A 20,476-nucleotide genomic window follows, 5' to 3' on the forward strand; every position below is an offset into this window, starting at 1 on the left:
AAGGTTGATATGCCTATGCTGCATATTGCTGGTAGAGTCTGTTTTAGCATAGCTTTATGGATTTAGTCGCTCATATTTCTGCGGCCTACTCCAAGTTGTGAATTGCGAGTGCGACAAACCAACTTGTTAGTTATCTCTCAGATTCAACTGTCAAATCACGCCCTGGCTTGATAACAAGCCTTTTCGTTTAGCAACAATTGGTGATATCTCAGTCTCACGTGATCCCATTTTCTTTATTACTCTTATTTGATATGTTAGCTGTGTGTTCACCTAATTGATAGACTCCTAGGGCAGTCCATTGCGTCATCCCAATTGGATCTCGTTATGTACAGAGCGACAGGACGATGTCGGTCCAATCATGGAGGTATTATTATTAATAATACCTCCATGGTCCAATGCGTCCGGAGTGTACTAGCTAATTGATGATGAAGTATTAAGATGTACATAATATTTTTGTAAGATTATTATGCTCTTTAAACCTTCACGACCTTGTTTACAACTTTCAAAGTGACCTACTCCTGATGAAATCAATATGTTTCTGATGCAAGGGCTGCTAAGTTATCTTTGGTCTGGTAAACAGCCCTTGTGGTCTGGTAAACATCTCACAAGGGCTGTTTACCGTATTTCATCAGCCTTCACTCTTCCCAGTACACGTTGCCTTCACCCCCAATAATGGAATCTTCCGAACCATATTAGGAGTAGTCAATAATTTTAATTATCAAAATAAGTGCTGCGCCTCCATTTTTAGCCAATCAGCAGCCGAGTTTCTCAAACAGATCGCTAGAAAACAGCTGATGAACTCATCGAGGCACTGTCTGTCAGGAAAGCAGAGGCAGCAGTTGGTATCACGTTAGCTCTACCGCTTCTCCTCCTCGCTTTACCAGTCTTTTGTCCATTCTCATAAACGACACACAGGAGTAGCAAAACGGTGTCTTAGGGACATTTGGATGCCAAATCAAAGTGCCAACGCTATTCTACCAAGTCTTTCAGAGGAAAAACTCAAGATGCCGCCAGTTGCTAAAGACCCACTGCCGCTCAATGAATTCAGCAGCAATGACAGCCTTTATCCACAAAGCGGTAAGTTACCATGGTTACTATTGTAACACCCCATCCGATTTGACTTGGCATTTAAGTGTCAATTTTATTTCTCGCTTGCTTACCTGCAGCAGTGGTTTTCGTGTCGAGACCACCGCCGCAGGAGTGGATTTGAGGCCTAGTGAATTAACTGGCTATATGGCCAGTTATAGAGAGAATGTTCTTCGGGACATTAGCCTACATTTATGTAATCCACTGAAGTTTGTTTCTTCTGGCTGCTCACAGGTTTCTTGATTGGTCCAATTTGCCAATTAATTCACCACATTTGCCATAAATCCCTTTACAAAGGGTTTGTTTGCCTGTAAACCTATTCAGAACATTTTCCCAAAGAGATTGTTGCATAATGTATGCTCCAGCTCCCTACCTGATTACCTGTAGGCCACAATAACTGAGTAGGCCAGTGCAGTGCTTCATTACCTGATTTAAACTGTCGGTGACTCTTTTAGTAGAGGCTGCCTGGTGGTTTATGGCTGTTGGTATCTCTCCCAGGTCTTGGTGCTCTGCCAATACATGCAATAGCTAAGTACAGCGGAACCTCTCTTAGCTGACACCTCTCTAGCAGCAACCTCTCTATCCAGTACATGAGTTTTGTACCAAAGTTGGTTATTTTCATTTAATTTTGACTCTAATCAGGACAGCTCTCGATTTAAAGGACAGTATCAGTTCTAATGTGAAATTTCTAAATTGCACCTTTTTGTTGTTCAGTTGAGGGCAATTTTCAGGCCCAGTGGTTTTATCAAAATTCTTTTCAGAATATTGAATAGTGCCTTGTTGGGACAACTAAGATACAAGGGTAGACATGCATGTTTCTCTGTCGCCCTTCAAAGCTCAGTTAGTTACTCATAATCACAAGGTTATCATGATGTTGGCCTTTCAACACTCATGACCCAGTTCGTCAGGTCTGTGATGTCATACAATTAGGCCTTACCTGAAACTGCTCTACTTAAGTAGGTCTACCTTTTGTGAGCAAGCTGTGTGTTCAAGGGCCTTTGTGTATTATGGTTCATTGTTGCATCCTGTTACACACTGTACAGGCATTCATGTAGATTTGATGATTCTTCATAAAAGCGTATTCCCTTTGATACCTTTTATACCTGACAGAAATGGATCAGTACATTCTTCTGATGTCAAACAGTGATTTTAAGTGACCTTTCATGACCTTATGTCAGTGGTGGGACAGCAAAGGTCTGTTCCAACATTAAGGCAGCTGACTATGTATTTACCCACATAATAACATGTAGCCCCTACACAGAATATGATCCATGCCTACACATGTATGATCCCCGCACAACTTCCAGGTATTCAAATTCTGTCTAATATATTGAGATGAAACTGTGTGGTTTCATGTGTGGGGGTGTCTCCTGAAGCCCTGTGACATCATAAAACCCTGTCTGAATCCCATCCTCGTATACCAATGTCATTTACATGCTCTTCCTTTTGTCATGTATCCTTTGTATGTCTTATGTACTTTCAATCAAAATCATTGTATTTCTATTGTACCATGTGTACCTTTGCCCTCCGGGCCTTTTGATAAATAAAACTTCCCATTGTTTGCTTGAGAAGAACTTGTTGCTGTATACATTTAAAGGCTTCATAGTGTGAATAAGTGTCATGGTTTCTATTGTCCGCAGCATCAAGGTGGTCATTCAAAAGCTCCTTCCATTGTTTGCTGGTGAGAGTGATCTGATGCTCACTGAATGGCCTCAATCATGATAGCCTTCTCTGTTTACACAAATTGTCATTATTGTGGAATAGCTTCATAATCTCAGTCGTCTCCTCTGTTGGCAGCATCAAATCAAGGTCATTCACAAGCTCCTCCCATTGTCCGCTGGTGAAAATGTTCTGTTGCTGATTACCTTTGACAGCTATCAATCTAATCACTGTCATTAGTTTCACAATTAGTAAACTATCTCTTTTATGGGCATTTACCATCCCATTGTATATTGGTGAGATCATGGCCTTCACGAGACTTTGATCATTATCTCCTGCTTAAAATCACTGTGCCATCAATGTCACAGATTCCCATTGTTGTTTCTTTGATCCCTTTTCTGCAGCATCAGACTCACCCTGGACAACCCTCCCTTCATTGTCTGCCTTATCATAATGGCCTTGTTAATTAGCGGACATCATATTATTACCATATCGGTGTTGAAGTCTTTGTCTCAGACAATTCAATTCTAGATAATTGATACGAGACACAAGAGGCATATTTATTTGGGCCATTTTGATCCATTCAAGGACAGTATGATTGATAATACTTGGCCCGAATGGTATCCTCTCTTTATCTGATGAAATCAATTTAATTCAATATAAGATAATGTAGACCAATATATCACACTTTCCGGGCCTGTCAACTGACAATTGATCTGTTGATATCAGCTGATTTTAAAAGTAGGCCTTAGGTTGTTTTTGAATAGAATGGACCAGGCTTAGATCTAGGACCCAGCAGCGGGACAGAAATGATTAGCTTGGGTTGGTTGGTTGGTATAAATTGAAGAAAGATACGCTTCATCTATCTATGGATCCCTCCTACTCTTCATTTTCAGATCTCAAATATGAGCACTTTAGTCCCAAATGTAGTGTTTGTCTAGCCAAAGATCTAATGTCCTCGTACTTCATACGGTTCCTCTCATTTATCTTTGCAGTGAGCCAGAGCCTGCCAAGGGTTAACACCTGGACCCTTCTCTCAGATGACACAGTCAAGTATAAAACGTTAGAAGAAATGACGATGATGAAGGAACAACTCGGCTTGGAGATGAGGCTCGAAAGCGCTCTCCACAGCGCAAAAGAAAACATCCTCCACACAGACATTCTGCTGCCAGATGATTTGTTAGGGCGGATAGCGCAGGATATCTTCACCATGTCAGAATGCGAACCATGTGGATTAAATGGCTCTGTCATATTCATCAATTTAGAAAATCGGACTAAATGTCGCAAACTATGCAAATTGCGACTGAATGGACAGGTTGTGCCAACGTTTGAGTTACATTTGTTGTTGAAGGAAGATGGTCAAAAATGGTTCAATCCAAAGAAAATCATCTCTGTGCTTGAAAAATACTTCACGTCAAAAAGGAACCCTGTTTTACTGAGTGATTCATACCAGGTGGAGAAGAAGAAACTGTATCGTACTGGAAGTGAAAAAGGCAAGAGCAGCTAGCCTTGGACTAAGTGAACATAACGTGTTTTTAATGGTCAGTACTGAAACTTTATCAGATTTGCCACGACATTATTGCCTTGTTCCTATGCAACTAGACACACTCTTCTGCAAAATAGTGAAGTGTTTGCTCAAGGAGATATACTACATGGACTATTCACTTAGCAGATTCCCTGCTGGTCAGACTTTCTGCTTGGTAACTCTACTAAGTGGTTCGTGCTTTATGTCCTTGCACCATATTGATGTTGAAAATTTCCCTGAAATCCTGTGATTAGTTGACTAAAACCTCGTGTGACCTCCAGTTTCATGAGTAGAACATTGCCAAGGATAATCATCATCAACTTTTGAGTAGTTCTCTGATGGGCGAGGTTACTCATGCCAAGTGACTTTCAATTTCAGGAATCCAGCATTTCTCAGCAGGTTGCACTGCTCTGATCAGCTGGTCGTTGGTTTTGAAATCACATGCCGTTTTCCAATAATCTCCCTTTGACAATTGACGATGCTAATCACAAGGAAATCATGTTTTCTGATATTCTTCATGTGATGGGAGGGTGATTGTGCAAATATTGATCACTTTTAGTATTCATGACAGGTTGTAAAATAAATTGATGCTGTTTACAATTTCTGGTATGCTTCACTCACAAACCACCTGTAGTATAAGGGGGGGGAGACTCCCTAGGTGATTGTGTATCTTTTCCTGTGGTCAATTTGGAAAGGTCTTAGTCACTACTTAGTGACAGGTGACTATCTAAGAGCTCATGTCGTCGTGGTGTGTCTTCATCATTGAGGTCAAGGATCGCCTCCTATCTCTTATCCACGAAAACACTTCATTATGGGAGATAACGTGAAGTCTGCAATAATACTGTTTAGGTCAAGGTTTCATTGATATATTTATATATATATTTTGTTGAATCTTAACATTTAAATGCTTTGTCTGTACTAGATGTTAGTTCAATCACTGACAATTACAAATAAGAAAAAAGATATATCTAAAATTAGAAATCAGAACAATATTTTCATGAAGTAAAACTTAACCCTTGAGTCATAAGAATAGTTTTTGGGACATACTGTATTCATTATCTTGTGTCAATTATAAGCAGCTAAAGTTCTATTTTCTACTATTACTCTCAGTCAAAGTAATAAGTTATAATTTGGTAAAGAAGTATTCAACTTTTTGGATTTCTTTGCTGGAAAAGTGAACATGATCTTGCTTTCAGGTAAGATGAATAACATTTTTGAAAATTCTCAAAGATTATATCATGAGAAATCTATTGTAACTAGTAGATATTCAATGATGGTGGTACATTCCGTAGATAATTATTCAACATTGTGGCAATGATCTGGATTGTGTACTTCTAGTGGTTTCTTGAAAAGCAAAATCAGTCTTGTGATGTTCTGTGTGAAAAGTTGATGATTAGGAATGATGTGATAAAGAATGTACGTGTTTAATTTGTATGTTGTATCATTTTTGAAATTTCAGTGATAGCATGAAAATAGTATAAAAATAAGTTGAGTCGAATTTTAAACGAAGGGATGAAGCCAGAATGGTTGTTGGTGTCGTAGCAGAATTTTTCCCCGATGTTTGTATTGTTCATTGTGTAACTGGTGCTGTTCGTGTAAAAACTTTTTACTAAATAAATTATAAGTTTTCTTAATCAGCTTTCTTGTCAGATGCTTTGGTGGATTGGTGAATACAGATCTGCCTTTCAATGACTCAACATGAACATGATGAAGGAGATAAGCGGCATAGTGACTGAAGTGCTGTGCTCACAACCAGATATCGACTCTCTGAAGAGTCACTGCTTTTTCATCTCTGTGTCCTTGAGCAAGACAACTTACCTGCCATTGCTTGGTCCTTCAGTGCTTCTGCCAAAAAATTACCCAAGTGGACAGTGTTTGGCCAATCACCATGATTGGCACCTTGAAATGTTAACCAGAGACAAGAAGAATCGGTTCTGCCAGGCATGATTGTGAGTCTTTATTGGATTATCAGCGAATCACAGAATTCAGACAGATGTGACTGTGGCCACATCAGACGCAACCTGGGGTGGAACCTTTAGCAACTTTTTTATCTGCCACTCCGGTGTGGTGATGAAAGTGGAATTATGTGGTGGAGCTGCTTGTGACTTCATTGCTGGTCCACTTCTCAGAAGGTCACTTTCCATGATTGACAACCTATCATGATCTGCTCCTAATTGGACTGATTACCTGAGGGACATGCTGAGGGCTATTGCAATCTGAGTCCTGCATTTCAAGATGCCAGCATTTCAAGATGCCAGTTTTGATGAGACAGGAGCATGAGATTTGGTCGCTAGTGGTTAACTGGTATTTGCACATATTGAGTGTATTGTCTTTGGTTGTGACAGCGGTCATGGGACTTGCTACATCAGTGGTGTGCAGTGGTTTTGACAGTGGTGACTCGGCCGGAGACGCATCGTACTAAATAGTTGCAACACTGTAGATCAGCGCCACGTCTATGACCACACCTGACGTATGAGGCCCATTGTCACACAAACCAAACTAGTCGATGGTAATGACTAATGTCATATTGAATAGGTCAAGGAAATGCATGCCTTGTAATCCACCAGGTTGTAAGGAGACGCAAATAAATAACAGTTTTGTTAGTAATTAAACAATAACAACAATGGGATCAATTCGAGGACAACAATAACAGCTATGAATCCAAGCCTAGGAACTCTTGGAAATCTGTGATAAGGGGCTTATACCCAAAACATGACACTTCTTAGAAAGTCAACAATCCATGAATGGTCTGGTGTTGTCTTGGGTTGTCAACTGCTCACAGCCGGCTACCTGCTCAACCCCTTGCGCTTGCCATGCTGTCACATTCACAATGAAAACTGTCTCCTCAACACACAATTCAGCCAGTGTCCACTGTCGCAACCAGATGAAAGCAACCGTTAGGCTAGCTAACTTCTATTAAGTAAATAAAGCAAAAATGTTTGTGTTTACAGTCTGATATCAAACTGTGATGGAGGTTATACACTCCGGACGCAGTGTACCAGCCCGCACCCTAGGCGATCCAATTAGGATGACGCAACGGACTGCCCCGGGAGTCTACTCAATCAGCGCTACAACCTGAGCATTTCTGTCAGTTCAAAATTGGCTGCATCCTGACTATCGAGCTCAACAAGTGAGTGATACATTGCGGGTCAAGATGTATTAAAACCAGGCAGCAATCTTGCGCAGTACAAATTATTCCCGCCAAAAGATTTCTCGCCCAGCAGCCTGGTTCGTCTCAGCACCGATAGTAGCGCTCCTCATTTATTCTCGTTACCAGGCTATGCTTTCAACCTCGTGCCGCGGGTGACAACGATACAACATGGTGGACACGACACAAGAATATTTGATTTTGTAGATTTTTGCCCGATTTCTCTTATTTGTTGACCCGAGTGTAAAATATCTACATGCCAGACTTGTAGGGAATAGATAAAAGGATATGTCCGCTTGTTCTAGATGCGGCAAACCTGTCTACTTTGGTGAGTATGATTGGAAAATAGATGAAGATCGAGTTGTTGACAGTCACAATGATTGAATCATGTATGATCGTGATGTATAGTGCTACATTGTTTCACTACTATTGACGCTTATAGTAAAATATGGCCTCAGAGATTGATTGATCGTAAGTGAAATAAAAAATGGTGGGATATCTATGTGGTCGAAATTTATTAGGAGTTTCTGGAGGGAGGCGATCTATAATGAATGAAGGGCCATCAGTCATCACTTGACGTTCTGTAGTGGACAGAGGGCATGCAGATGGGCTCAAGCAGTTTACTTTGTTGAAAATGTTTCAACATTTCTGGCGATTTAAAAATTGCGGGAAGGAACCATCGACAAACAATGTAGGAATAGTTAATACCTCACCAGGCGGGGGAAGCCACTGCTAGCCCCATTTAGTTCATTTCAAGTGATATAACTTTTATGACTTTTCCAAGCAATACAAATTTGACCGATTTATTCCTCTATTCCAGCTGAAAGGAAGACTTCTCTTGGCAAGCATTGGCACAGGCAGTGTTTGAGGTGTGATGAGTGTGGCAAGGTCCTCAACCCAGGACAACATGCTGAGGTAAGACGTCTCAACTAGTCTCCAGGAGTTTATGTTTTCCCATAAACTGACTTTAACTCTTACTGATGGATTACACACTTACAGAGACTCTATACTATAGGCAGCAGCCAGATAGGCAAGAAAAAGTTACATTAAGTCCCCTATAGGGGTCTCTCACATCTGATAGTACATCGCAACTTTTCACGTTTGTACGAGGAATTTATTTCATGTATTTGGTGCTGCATTTCACATGACCCAGTGCCCTTACTGTGTATGATTAATAGTCACCTGAAGATGACCAATCAATTTGAACCCCCCTTGCTCCTGTCTATAGTCCTCCTTTAAGTTTTAACCAACCCTAATTTAGAATATGGGATTAGGAACAAACGATATGCAGCCAACTTCAGGCTCCCCATACTGAAGCCAGCTTCTTCCTCTCTTCTCTAATTAGTGAGGGCTGAGACTAAGAGAGTAATCCAATGGTAAGGCCTAGAGTTATATTGTAACGAATATAACAATGTTTGGATATTAATGAATTTAATCATCTTAAAAGCAGTAACATGTTTCACACCCGAGGTTGTTCAGAATCAGATAAACCTAGTTCAGTTGCCAAAATCTGAATCAGAGAAAAATACAAAACGGACAGGTGGACACATGCCATTCCCGGTCTTATCTCTCTCCTTTGAAAAAGATGAGCCCAGACATGGCTGAAACTTGATTTCCTTTTAATCATCTTCTTCATGCCTCAATGTAGTGTTTTAGCTAAAGTGTTTAGCAGGGCCCTGCCTTGACTCAATGTCTTCTTATTATTAGTGGCCAAAGCATTACCTTTGGAAGCAGGGCACTGTACACTACCTTCTCTGTCTGTGCCCTCTTCTGCCCTGCCCATTCAGATTGCTGGCTAAAGTGCTTAACTACCAGCTGGAGTAGAGGCAGCCTGAAGTAGTAACGCACCTGGATTAATGAGAGTAGCACCACTTTGAACCAGCACGGAGATCACTTCTTCTGTCTCAGGTTGACTGCGTTCTCTGCTGGATGCAAAGAACAAGCTGCTGGAGTTGTTATGCATTGATTGAGAACTCTTTAGAAATGATTAGACGAGAGGGTTTTTTACAGTCTACCTGATCACACACAGATAGGTCGTACCATACTTATATTGCGAATCGAATCAAAAGGCTGCTGGTTTGATTGGGCAGGGAAGGATGCCACTATATTGCAGGTATTGTGGCTTAAAACTGACTGAGTTTAAAATAAACCTTCTGATCGGAATCGTTTCGAGTTTTCATGTTGGTGATACAGGCCACAAAATGCAATGAACTGTGTTCCTGCTTGCAATTGAAAATTTAATTTTTTTCTCTGAACACGTATGGAGATCTTGAAACCATGACCATTTTCCCTGTCAATGAGATTGATGCATAGTGTGCCCTGATGAGACTGAATAACGTGGCTGGAATATTTAATCATCCTCCTGACTCACACATTCCAGCAGTGATGTACGTCTCCTGCTGCAAGCTTCACATTTCAATAAGCAGGTAAAAAACTGCATTCCTGGTCAACGTTAGGACAATGATGAACGTAAAACTTGTGCACAACAAACTCAGCATTCTTATGTCATGTTAGTCTCCTGTGAGCCAAACTGACAACATCGCTGAGGAACACAACGTGTAGAACATCGGTTGTTATTGGACTATCTCGCTTCCAACTTCAGAGATGACTCAGTTATTGATAATCACTTGTTCAGATTTCTTGAAAACGCTTGTCCTCTGGGACCAGTCTGAATAGTACAGCCTGATCATCATCGCATGATGCCAGCACCAACAGAAGCTTGATGTCGTCTCCTACAAAACGTCAAGAAGCATTAGGTTGAGTTTCAAACTGTTCAATGTCATCATCAGTAAAAAATGGCTGTCTGCGTTTTGTCTGTGAAGTATTTTCAGTGATGTTATTCTGAACATTACCTTTTTTTTCGACGCAGCTTTTAACTTAAATTAACCTTGTTCTTATTCTATAAAAAAGCCGGTAACATCTTACATCTGTGGTGAATTTTGGTAACATATCTGATGACATGAAGAGGTAAACACTTACTTTTTGGTAAGAACTCTTCCTAGTTTGTAGATTTTCACCTGTACGTTACCTCTAGTATAAGGTACCTACAAACCCCGCCTACGAGGACATTGCACAAACCTACTGGCTACCATGCGCGCAGACCTGAAACAAGCTGGTCTGGGCCAACTGCGAGACAACTGGATCGCCTAGAGCAACGTGCCCATGACCAACTGGCCGAGACTCAAGTGAAGGACGGATTGTAGCCGCAGGATGTGACTATGACTACTGAAGCCACAGCAAACAGTGATTATATACCATAGTTGTTTGAAAGACTATACCCTCTAATGGCACCATTATATTTTGAGCTTTTTGAAGAAATATTCAAAATCTTTTCATTTTCTCTTCCAGCACAAGGGTCTTCCATTTTGTCACCACCCATGTTACAGCGCCCTCTTTGGTCCAAGAATATCAGGATTCGGTGTCCCGATTGTAGCGTACACCAACTATGGTAACCGTGATGTCAGGACGAATGGGTCGTATCGCATGGCAGGGGTTGATAGGTGAGTGAGCTGATTTCAATTCAGATATTTCTATAATCACCCCAGGGAATCAGCAGCCACCTCTACGAGAGTCGCCCACCTCTCCAAGTCAAGGCAGCCACCTCTGCGAGTGAAACCAGCCTCAGGTCAAATGCTGTCTTTAAACATGGCCCTTGTCTGGGCTGTGATTTGCTGTTTCCTTGTTGTGTTGAGGATACACCAGGACACATAAGGAGCTGTTTCTGGCCACACTGTCACAAACCCAAATTAAGCCATGTGATTCTCTTGGAATTTTGTAATGGCGGATAAAATTCTGCAGAATTGAGATGCTGCTGTTCATCCCTGGGTGTGTCTGTCGAGTCATCGTTGATCACTCAGACTGATGTCATCGGCACTGAGTGTGTAACGTTGTCATCAGTCAATGTCACCATTTCATGTTTGTCTCGAGATGCTCAACTTTGGTGAGCAGCCTGAACATTATAGGTGAGTTCCTCCCCGTAATTGTAAAAAAAAAAATTTCTGTGATCACATTTTCAATGTACCCCATGATTTTAACCTTGGAATAAGATCCATATCATCATTGTTCATACCATCAGTGATATTTGATCCTATACATGTAGGATGCTGGCTGTATCATTGACTTGACTAGTGGTGATTTATATGTCGCTTCCATGGCAGACTGCTGATAATCCTGTCTTATCAGTGATATTAACATAACCCAGCATTGTTGTGTTGTATCCACTGCAAAAGTTACAAAGCCAAATATGTCTTTGAGATAAGAAAAAAAGGATCCCAGTATTTCCAAATTGATACCGATTTGTCATGAATGAAATACACCTTGCTCAACAGTTGTGGCATTCATCGGAAAATACTGTCATTTCTTTTCTCAGGAAAGAACTTTTTGTAGCAAAAATGGCTTGAATTCTGCGGTTACATTGTGTTGGTCCTGCTCCATGCTGGCGGATGCTGCCGGGAGTGAATGCACATTCATCACAAACACCATTATTCATACTGTAAAATAACATCAACTTTTTGATGAGTTCTACACTACCGGACAAGGGCTCATAATGTAGCAGTGTTTATCAGCCTTTATTGAACTTTACAGCATTCTCAGCAAACATCGCAAGTAAGTTAGCGGTAGCAAATGTCATCACCTCATCATAATGTAACACTTGGCTTGTATTTCACGAGAGTGTAGAATGCAACTAGAAATCACAGGTAGGCCTATTAGACATCACCCAAGAACTTGAAGAACTTGTGTCTCCTCTATCGTGCTCTTAGAATGGCTTTTAATTTGTCAGTTTGTGACACATCCAGACATGCCAGAATTTCACTTGCTTAAAAATCAAGAATTTAACCAAAGCTTTTAAACGATGTCATATGGACTTGTCTTTACAAATCTAGGTTTCTACTGAGGCACACTGGATCAACATGTAATACTGCACTGGCACAAACGTTTATAGCTGTGAAATCTTATGCAGAGGGCGCTCCACTGTACTTGCCAGAATGTTTATGTGTATTTTTATGATGCATACCAGGATTGTGGTTCTGGATGCAACTGCCCTCTCTCCCAGATAATGTGATAAATTGTATCAGATTCATAAATTGGGTTTATCCATATCTATTTGCAACTGAATGGTGAAGAGGAATACCTCAAAGTGGTGAATAATGTATTAAACCTATTTATCTGGGCTATAAATCATTAGCGTCCTCAGCTCCAGCACTGCTTCACATGCTGTAGCTACAGGCTTGGTGAGTCAGGCCTACCTACTCCACCTCCACCTGCTATATGCATGTGGATTGATTTGATGATGTGTAATGAGTAAGCTCATAGCTGCCTACATGCAAACCTTTGTTGTAATCATGACAAATCAAGCAACTCATTACTTCAACATTTTATAGAGTACATGTATTTCATAATAACATTGATGTGCTTACAAATATTGGATATTTTATGAATGGTGTATATAAATAATGAGCCCTAGTGGTGCAGTATAAACTAAGTGTACAATGCCAAGTCAAACCTCAGTACAATACATGTATTGTATGAAAAAGTCGGCAAAACTTGTTGATCCACTCAAATGTGGGTCGATTCTTCCTTGTTCCTCATTAGTTCAAGCAGCACACACTGCAATACATGGAGTTATCTCTGATATGTGAATGTCTGTAACATGTTCACTCTCACATCAAACTCGCGTTACACATTCAGAAGGTGAGTTCTTTCGGAGCATGGTTTCATATTTCTGACATTATAAACATCCAATATCTTGACTCATTGTATCAACTTGAATAATGTTCGAGGCTGTGTCAAACCTGTTGCTATCATTGAACTTATTATCATGTAATTTACTCGTATTCATGCCTCATTCGACGAGGGAGGGGGGGTGCTCTTCGAGTCCTTTCCTAACAATATTCCTGCCTTGTTGACAATCCTGAGGTTGGATGGGAACAAGCGAGGGTTCCCTGACAGTGGACTTCCATTACCTCAGGGATCATTCTATTCTTCAGCATTTTCACAAAAGTTCAATGACTCCTTCACTCACCAAAGAGTGAAAGTGTGGATTTAAAGATTACAATCTTAACACTTTCATCTGTATGTTACTTGATCACTGGTTCATCTAAAGTAAACCTAAGCATTGTCTACAGGCACTAGCCAGGAAGTTGGAGTTGGACCAGTATATTATGCCTCTGGCATTGTAACATAATGATAATAGAATATAATTTTGCTTCATTGACGTACATTACATAGGATTTAATTGTAAATGTGTCAAAAGCTTAAACTATCTATTCTGTTTGCCCTAGCAGTAGGCCTGCTCTGAGATTGCTAAAGGCATATGGAGTCTGTCTTGTTTATAGGGACCCTCTGACTATTCTGGTTTGAAGCATTCACAGCATGGCTTAAAGTTCATTCACTGTCTTGTCCTGTTGTAGCCTGAACTCTGTCTGTGGTCAGCCATAAAAGGTGGGTTAATCTTGTCATTTGGACAATGTAATTGTTCCATCCCAAAGCGACCTCATGTGCTGGTTCATAAATCATAATAAATTGTCCATTATTTGTGGAATAGCTCCCAAGCCTCTCATTGAGAATGGAGAGTAGATATAGGCAAAGCAGATTTAGGGAAGTGAACTTATCATGAATAGGGTGTAGGCATCCCAAGAGGTGGCACTGATATTCACCAGGGTATACATCAACATGACTCTTTCACAACAATACAATACCCCAGTGGAAGTCAGCACCAAGTAGCAGTGGGTGTAGTTGATGGTAAGATCTAGGTGCTGTGTTAGCAGTTAGTGTACTCTCATGAGATGTCATGAGGCAGCAGACAGTCTTATGGCTGACATACAATTCATACTGTTTTTGTCCTTTCCCAGGGAGGAGATCCTGAACAAGCTACGGGCCTACAATGAGCACTATGAAGGAAAGAATGGTCAGTTAGCGTGCAAAGAGGTCAACAATCGGTTGATCTTAGAAGGCTTATTACGGTTACGATGGGGCGTTACCAAGGAGATTCACCTGAAGCCAAAAGACGACATTCCGGCCAAGCTCTCTCCGCGCCGAAGCAGGAAGAGTTATATGTTAGCGATAGATAATGGTCTGGATGAGATATTCGACAATAATGGTCACGGTGATGCTGGGGACGAGGATGATATGGTAAGGATGGGTGGCGCCTTCGAAGTGAGAATATCGACAGCTGGATGGAGTGTGGTGGCATAAGTTAAGGTCTCTCACTCTCAGTTCATGGGTCGTGGGTTCAAACCTGGTCTGGTGTCCACTATGTCCTCAGGTCAAGCTCAGGTGATAGCAGTGTCAGTCCTTGTAGGTTGAGACAGCCATTGCCCATTGAAGACCTGGCATGCAAAGCCAGTTCCTTCCACTTGACTTCCCGGCCCAGACTCCTCATCTGAAGGTGCTCTGCTATAGATGACAAAATAATGGCCTGCACACATGATGTAAAATTAATGTTGACATAGAGAAAGTGCTCCACTGCTATTATATTGGATTGCCACTTTCCTCCAGCCATCCATAACCTAAATGATTGTTTATGTCCCAGATATAGCAAGATTTTTGGCTCCATTCGTGCTTGGTGTACATAGTGATTTGGAAAGCATAATTGTAGAACATGTTACATTACCAGTAACTGTCATTTTGGTTTGGAATACAAAGGCTTGCCGGGAAATCTATTAGAATTCAGTGCTGGAAAGCCGTTGTCATGTTTATTTTTGTGTGATAACATGTGGAAATACTGGCAAATTCAGTTCATCTAGGGGGGAGCTGGGTAGTGAGTAGTCTGATACTCCACGGGGTGAAACATAATGTCCTTGCTTCCTTCTCAGACAGTTGGGTGGTAGGTTCATCTTATTGACCTGAAAATGACTTTCTGTATTTCAGGATGACGCCATGCAACAACTACTGAAGTTTAGCCGCCAGCACCAGAGGCGGGGCAGTATGGAGGATGTCAGTCCAACCAAGGAATCAAAAAACGAAATCAAACGATTTAACACAGTTTGTTACCGTGGTGACCGAGGAAACAGGAATAAACGAAAGAGATTTTCCATAAATGGTCACTTTTATGATCACGAGGTATGTGTGACCTCCTCAAGCAGCAAGATTTAGTGACCATCTGAGGGGCTGTTCTTCAGTCATTGTGGCTCGGAAACTTCACTTCAATTGTTGGAAGCCTTGTACCCAGTGTCCATGCCAGGCAAACCAAAGTGAGTGACTTCTGATAGACTCCTCCTGGCCAAGATGGCGTCTCCACTGTACCAAGTCATCGTAGCAACGATGAAGACTGGACAAGAAGAAATGACATTTTGAATCGGCTGTGATTCTGGTATATGAGCAGCATCCCATTCTTGATAATCTTCTTGTCGTCATATGAACCCATCCCAACCTTTAGAACTAACCAGAAGTTCTCTTTTTAGACAAGCGTGTTCACTCCGACCCACGGCACTGTGACGAGTGTTCGTGTCTCAAGCACCACAACAACACCAGAGGTCATTCAAGTTATGCTCGACAAATTCAAGGTAAAGTCTGTGAAAATGAAAGATTAACATTTGAACTTTTTAGTTCCAGTCGTCTTGATTCTTCTGTGATGGGAGGAATGAAATATAAGACCATATAATACTCATTTGGAAATCTTTTGAATTTGCTTTTCTATGACCAAAGGTGTCATAAAAACATACAGTGTGCGTTTCATCAGTCTAAAGTGATGTCAGCTAATCTAATCAACATGAGACTGAACGACTTTTCAATAGGTCAGCATTCTGTAACATAAGCCACTTAATGCAATGTGAGACCTTAATTAGCGTCAGTCATATTTCATTAGGCTGTGACTTGGAAGTGTACATGATGCATTCAGTCATTAGTATACATTTTCAAATAGACTAATGCAGACAATTGTGTGTAGACTTCACAGCCTGTCTATTGACTTGGCTTCTCTAATATTGTAATATAAGCTGCTTGAAGCAATGTGAACTGTTTATTGAACCGCTCTGTCCGATAAATGGACCTGAATGAGTGCATTTCATTTGTGTTGACTGAGTACAGAAGTATTGATCTTCACCTGCTGCTGGCTGGGTCCAGGCGATTGCACCTCCACTCAATAAGAATATAACAATGGTAGTTCTTATATGGCGTGTTTGGCAGTCGTTGTGAAGTGCTATGGTACAAACCCTTAATCCTCTGAGATCACCACTGCCATCTACATTGATGTCACAGCACTCTCTACATTGATGTCACAGCACTCTCTACATTGATGTCACAGCACTCTCTACATTGATGTCACAGCACTCTCTACAGTTGACTACATCTGCCCTTTTGTGTCTTGCAGGTTGAAGATGATCCTGAAGACTTTACTTTATTCATTATGAAAACAGACGGGGGTAAGTGGTCTCATGTTATTGTAGAGACGTTCAGACTTGAACCAGGTCTACGCCTGCCTGGGTGAAAACACAACAAGATTGACAAGGTCCCCCCTGGTTACAAGTTAGCACACTTACCATGATTCCACTGCCTCTTGCAGCAAGGTTTCATTAAATGTAGCACAGTTGGCTGATGACTAGATTCCGCATTCGCATGCACCATACCAAAAAAGAATGCTGAAGAAGACGTGATTCACCATGAAGTGCCTACTGAACACACTCTGTGATGTTTCATGATTCTGTATTCCAGGCATCATTCCACTGTTAGACACAGATTATCCACTGTTTGAGAGATTATTACTGGGACCAGAGGAGGATGAGGCCAAGATATATATCATGGAGAAATCAGCTTTTAGTCATGTGCCACAAGAGGTAGGTTCTTGTCATGTCCAGTGATGGTGCCAGGGGAAGGGGAAGTTGGCCGAGATCAGGCCTCATTGGGTGGGAAGAGCTTGGGAATGGATGCAATGTTGCATGGGCAAATCGTGTCCATCCTTTGGGAACAAGTAACATGAACTTGACTTCTGTCCTTTCATTAATAGGCAGCTAGTACCTGAGCACCCGTGTTCTCTTTTCATATGACTCATCTTTGTTATCATACACACTGCTTGGTTTTGCACCTTCTTTATCTGTTACTTGATTCACTGTCACTGCCACCTGTAGTGTTGTGAGAGGATCAACTGAGTAACCAGCAAGAGTTTACCAACTGGACTGGCACATTTCCTGTCATGGGAGCGGTTCTTGAATCCATTCCTACATAACTGGCAAAGCCAATACTATCTGCTATTTACTTCCAGGTTTCACAGTACGTCACATTACCCGAGGCAGTCCTTCACGGATTCTTGGACAAGTTCACCGGGGAAGAGGAAAAGGAGGTCCAAAAACTCAAACAGAAGTGAGTTGGTGTCTTTGTTTGAAAACACTGGTAAAAACCCCCTCAATAGAGGCCGTCACAGCAGAAGAAGATGCCATTTTGGACATGAAATAAACGTCACAGACCCATTTGTTACACTCTCGTTGGCGCAATAATAGTTGTAATGAAGTGTGTTGGCAACAACCAGGACATTGTCCTCATGTGGCACACTTAGTCAAGGTCATCAGCAGGGTCAAGGACATAGATTGAAATTCAAAATGGATGCCTTTGTCATGCATGGTCATGTTAAAAGAGAGATAATAGCTATATAAATCAAGTCTTATGTCGACAGTTATAGCAATTCATTGTTTGTTCTTACTCTGGAGATAAATGAAATCTTATCCTTTCCAGGTATGCAACGATACGAGAAGCTTTAGGACGGCGGTTATCAGAAATCCAAACAAAGGTATGATGTCACATGGATGAAAAAAATGCGCAATTTTCTGTGCAGAACATGTGAGGATATGGTGACGGAATGTGTGCCAAAAGTGGCAAACTTTCACTTGGATGAAGCTGAGGTTCTGTTTGAAATGTGATGGGATCAAGATGGTTTCTGCTATTTTCCCGTGAACAGTGCAATGGATGTAAAGTGTTATACAAGGAAGACCTTGGCTTCGTACATAGATATTGAAATATAAATATGACATTGGGAGGTCATCTGCTTAGTGTGTGTAAACTTTTGAGCCCAGTTGTGGGCCGTCGGGGATGAGGTCATCTGCTTAGTGTGTGTAAACTTTTGAGCCCAGTTGTGGGCCGTTGGGGATTTTGATCTTCAAACTTGGAAGATCTACTCTCACTTCATTCATGTTGTTCGCAGCCCAGTTAATAAAATCTTACATTGTTACTTTGCTGATTTTTGACACCCAGTAACTGCTGAAGATTTTACAAGGTTGAAAATATCTTTTGGAATCATTTAACTTCTTGTCTTGTGGGCAGGTGGTTTATATATGAAAACATGAAATGTTTGTTCTCGATCTCAGAATGTTCTTGTCAAATTTCAATGATAAAACTGATCAAGTTTGGCTTCACTGTTTGTCAGCCTGTCTGGGTTAATGTAAATTTTAAAAATGTCAGTTGATCTCAAGGTTTTCAAATGAAGTATAGTTTAGCTGGTTTATTTCATATTTTCCTTTAGATAGTTTCAATCAATTTTCCTGAGTTTTTGAGAGAAAATGCTGTGGTTTGTTTTGGATCTTTAATCTCCAATTCAGTTCTATCAAGATCTGTGATCGTTAATCAGGGACTTGTTTAGCTTTTAATTCAATCTTCACCTACCAGTGGGAGCCAACGTCCGATTGTGTCGTGTTATGCCAACAGTCTTCAGAATTATTTACTGTTATGGTTATGACCCTCCCACAAACTCAGCACCATCTTTTGGTCTGTTTTAAAGCCCGAGCCAGAACCTTAAAGCACAGCAGTAGTAATCGCATCTTGATGTCTTCATAATGATGTTAAGCTTTGCTCCTGAATCCCAATTCATAGTTTTCATGCTTCCAACTTTTCATTAGCTTGGCATAAGCTTCCACTCTTACTGAAGACACATCATATTGTATATAAGTCTTCCAACTTCTGTGGTGTCGTAGTCAACTGGTCTGCTTGTCAATAGGGCCTGGCCTATTCATAGTTTAGGGATTCTTTATCTAAGGGAATGTACCATGTAAATTCGTGGAGAGAAAGTTGTCAGGGCTGGGCATCAGTAGCCATGCCTCTTCCTAGGCATAGTGGTTTAATAGGTGTAAGCCTCTAGACCAGATGACCAGATAATTACGATACCACGGTATGGTCGAGTGGCCTTCACTTGCTCATCAGTTCCTTCCATTTGCTTCATCATTTTGAATGGAGCTTTTCCTGTTTCCGTCTATGCATGAACTTCATAAGATCTTATGTTGCTTGCAAGTTGTATTCCTAAATCAGATACTAATAATTGATACAGTTAAGTTAAGGCATGGCCATTGAGCTTGATTGCAGAAGCCCTGCTTGGAGGCATAGGATAGGGTTTGCCGAGAACATTTGGCAGTGATGCCCTTTTTTCTTGGAATTAGTCAGAGATTCTGCAATTGTGCTGCTGTTGGCTTGTGAAGATGTGTTTCTTTGTGGATGTAGAGGCTATGCGAGTTTGTGACACGGCCGTATTTCATGTTCATTTGAGAGAAACAAACTTGTATGAAACCAAGGTGCGAGATCTTCAGCCGCCTTTCAGTTCAGTTGACGAGTTGTTTCATCTTGTTTCATTTTTGGAACAAATCAATTTATTGGTGTATATATAGTTTGTCCAGGTTGTACATTTGCAAATATTCTAATTTATAACCAAATCTGTAAATTATCATATCCAAAATGTTTATTAATCAATATCATCATTTGTATATTTCATTAACATGTTTAAGAGGCAGGCAATCATTACCATGTATGTAAAGCACTTGTGAGTCAAATCCAATGTGAATCGAGTGTGAGAGCTATACAAATGCTGAATAAATTATCATCATGTGTAAGGCTGAAGTGTCGCCTCGAAATACCGTAACATGTTCAAATACTTGTAATCGTTTCACACTTATTTCTAAAGGCAGTGTTCAGACAAATTTCTGGAGATAGCCAGTCAACTCCTCACCTCTTGATTATTGTTAGATTCTATCAATGGCTTTCATTTTGTATCATATTTTGATGAAGTTAATTTGACGATAATAAAATGAAGTGAAAATCATGAGTTTGTCCTGTTTCTTTATTGACGATGATGAAGCTGTTGAAGA

At 40.8% G+C, this 20,476-nt stretch overlaps 2 protein-coding genes across 3 annotated transcripts; both read left to right on the forward strand.

The window, feature by feature from the left end:
- The first annotated feature begins 792 nt into the window (after positions 1-792).
- LOC135483108 (DNA damage-inducible transcript 4-like protein) lies at positions 793-5,904 on the forward strand. Its single transcript, XM_064763643.1, has 2 exons — positions 793-1,077; positions 3,741-5,904. Exons 1-2 carry the CDS (start codon positions 948-950, stop codon positions 4,250-4,252), a joined length of 642 nt encoding a protein of 213 aa, XP_064619713.1. The 5' UTR covers positions 793-947; the 3' UTR covers positions 4,253-5,904.
- A 1,693-nt stretch (positions 5,905-7,597) lies between these two features.
- On the forward strand, positions 7,598-20,430 carry LOC135483114 (ras association domain-containing protein 2-like). Of its 2 annotated transcripts, XM_064763657.1 has the most exons (11): positions 7,598-7,746; positions 8,239-8,333; positions 10,767-10,918; positions 12,003-12,023; positions 14,270-14,549; positions 15,288-15,479; positions 15,821-15,922; positions 16,729-16,780; positions 17,070-17,191; positions 17,617-17,714; positions 18,084-20,430. In XM_064763657.1, the coding sequence occupies exons 1-11, from the start codon at positions 7,707-7,709 to the stop codon at positions 18,142-18,144; spliced, it is 1,215 nt and encodes a 404-aa protein (XP_064619727.1). In that variant the 5' UTR covers positions 7,598-7,706; the 3' UTR covers positions 18,145-20,430. The 2 variants fall into 2 exon arrangements, with proteins under 2 accessions (XP_064619727.1, XP_064619736.1); XM_064763666.1 differs by lacking the exon at positions 12,003-12,023.
- Positions 20,431-20,476: the final 46 nt, after the last annotated feature.

This window comes from Lineus longissimus, chromosome 1 (genome assembly GCF_910592395.1).
Source record: "Lineus longissimus chromosome 1, tnLinLong1.2, whole genome shotgun sequence".
Lineage (NCBI taxonomy): Eukaryota > Metazoa > Nemertea > Pilidiophora > Heteronemertea > Lineidae > Lineus > Lineus longissimus.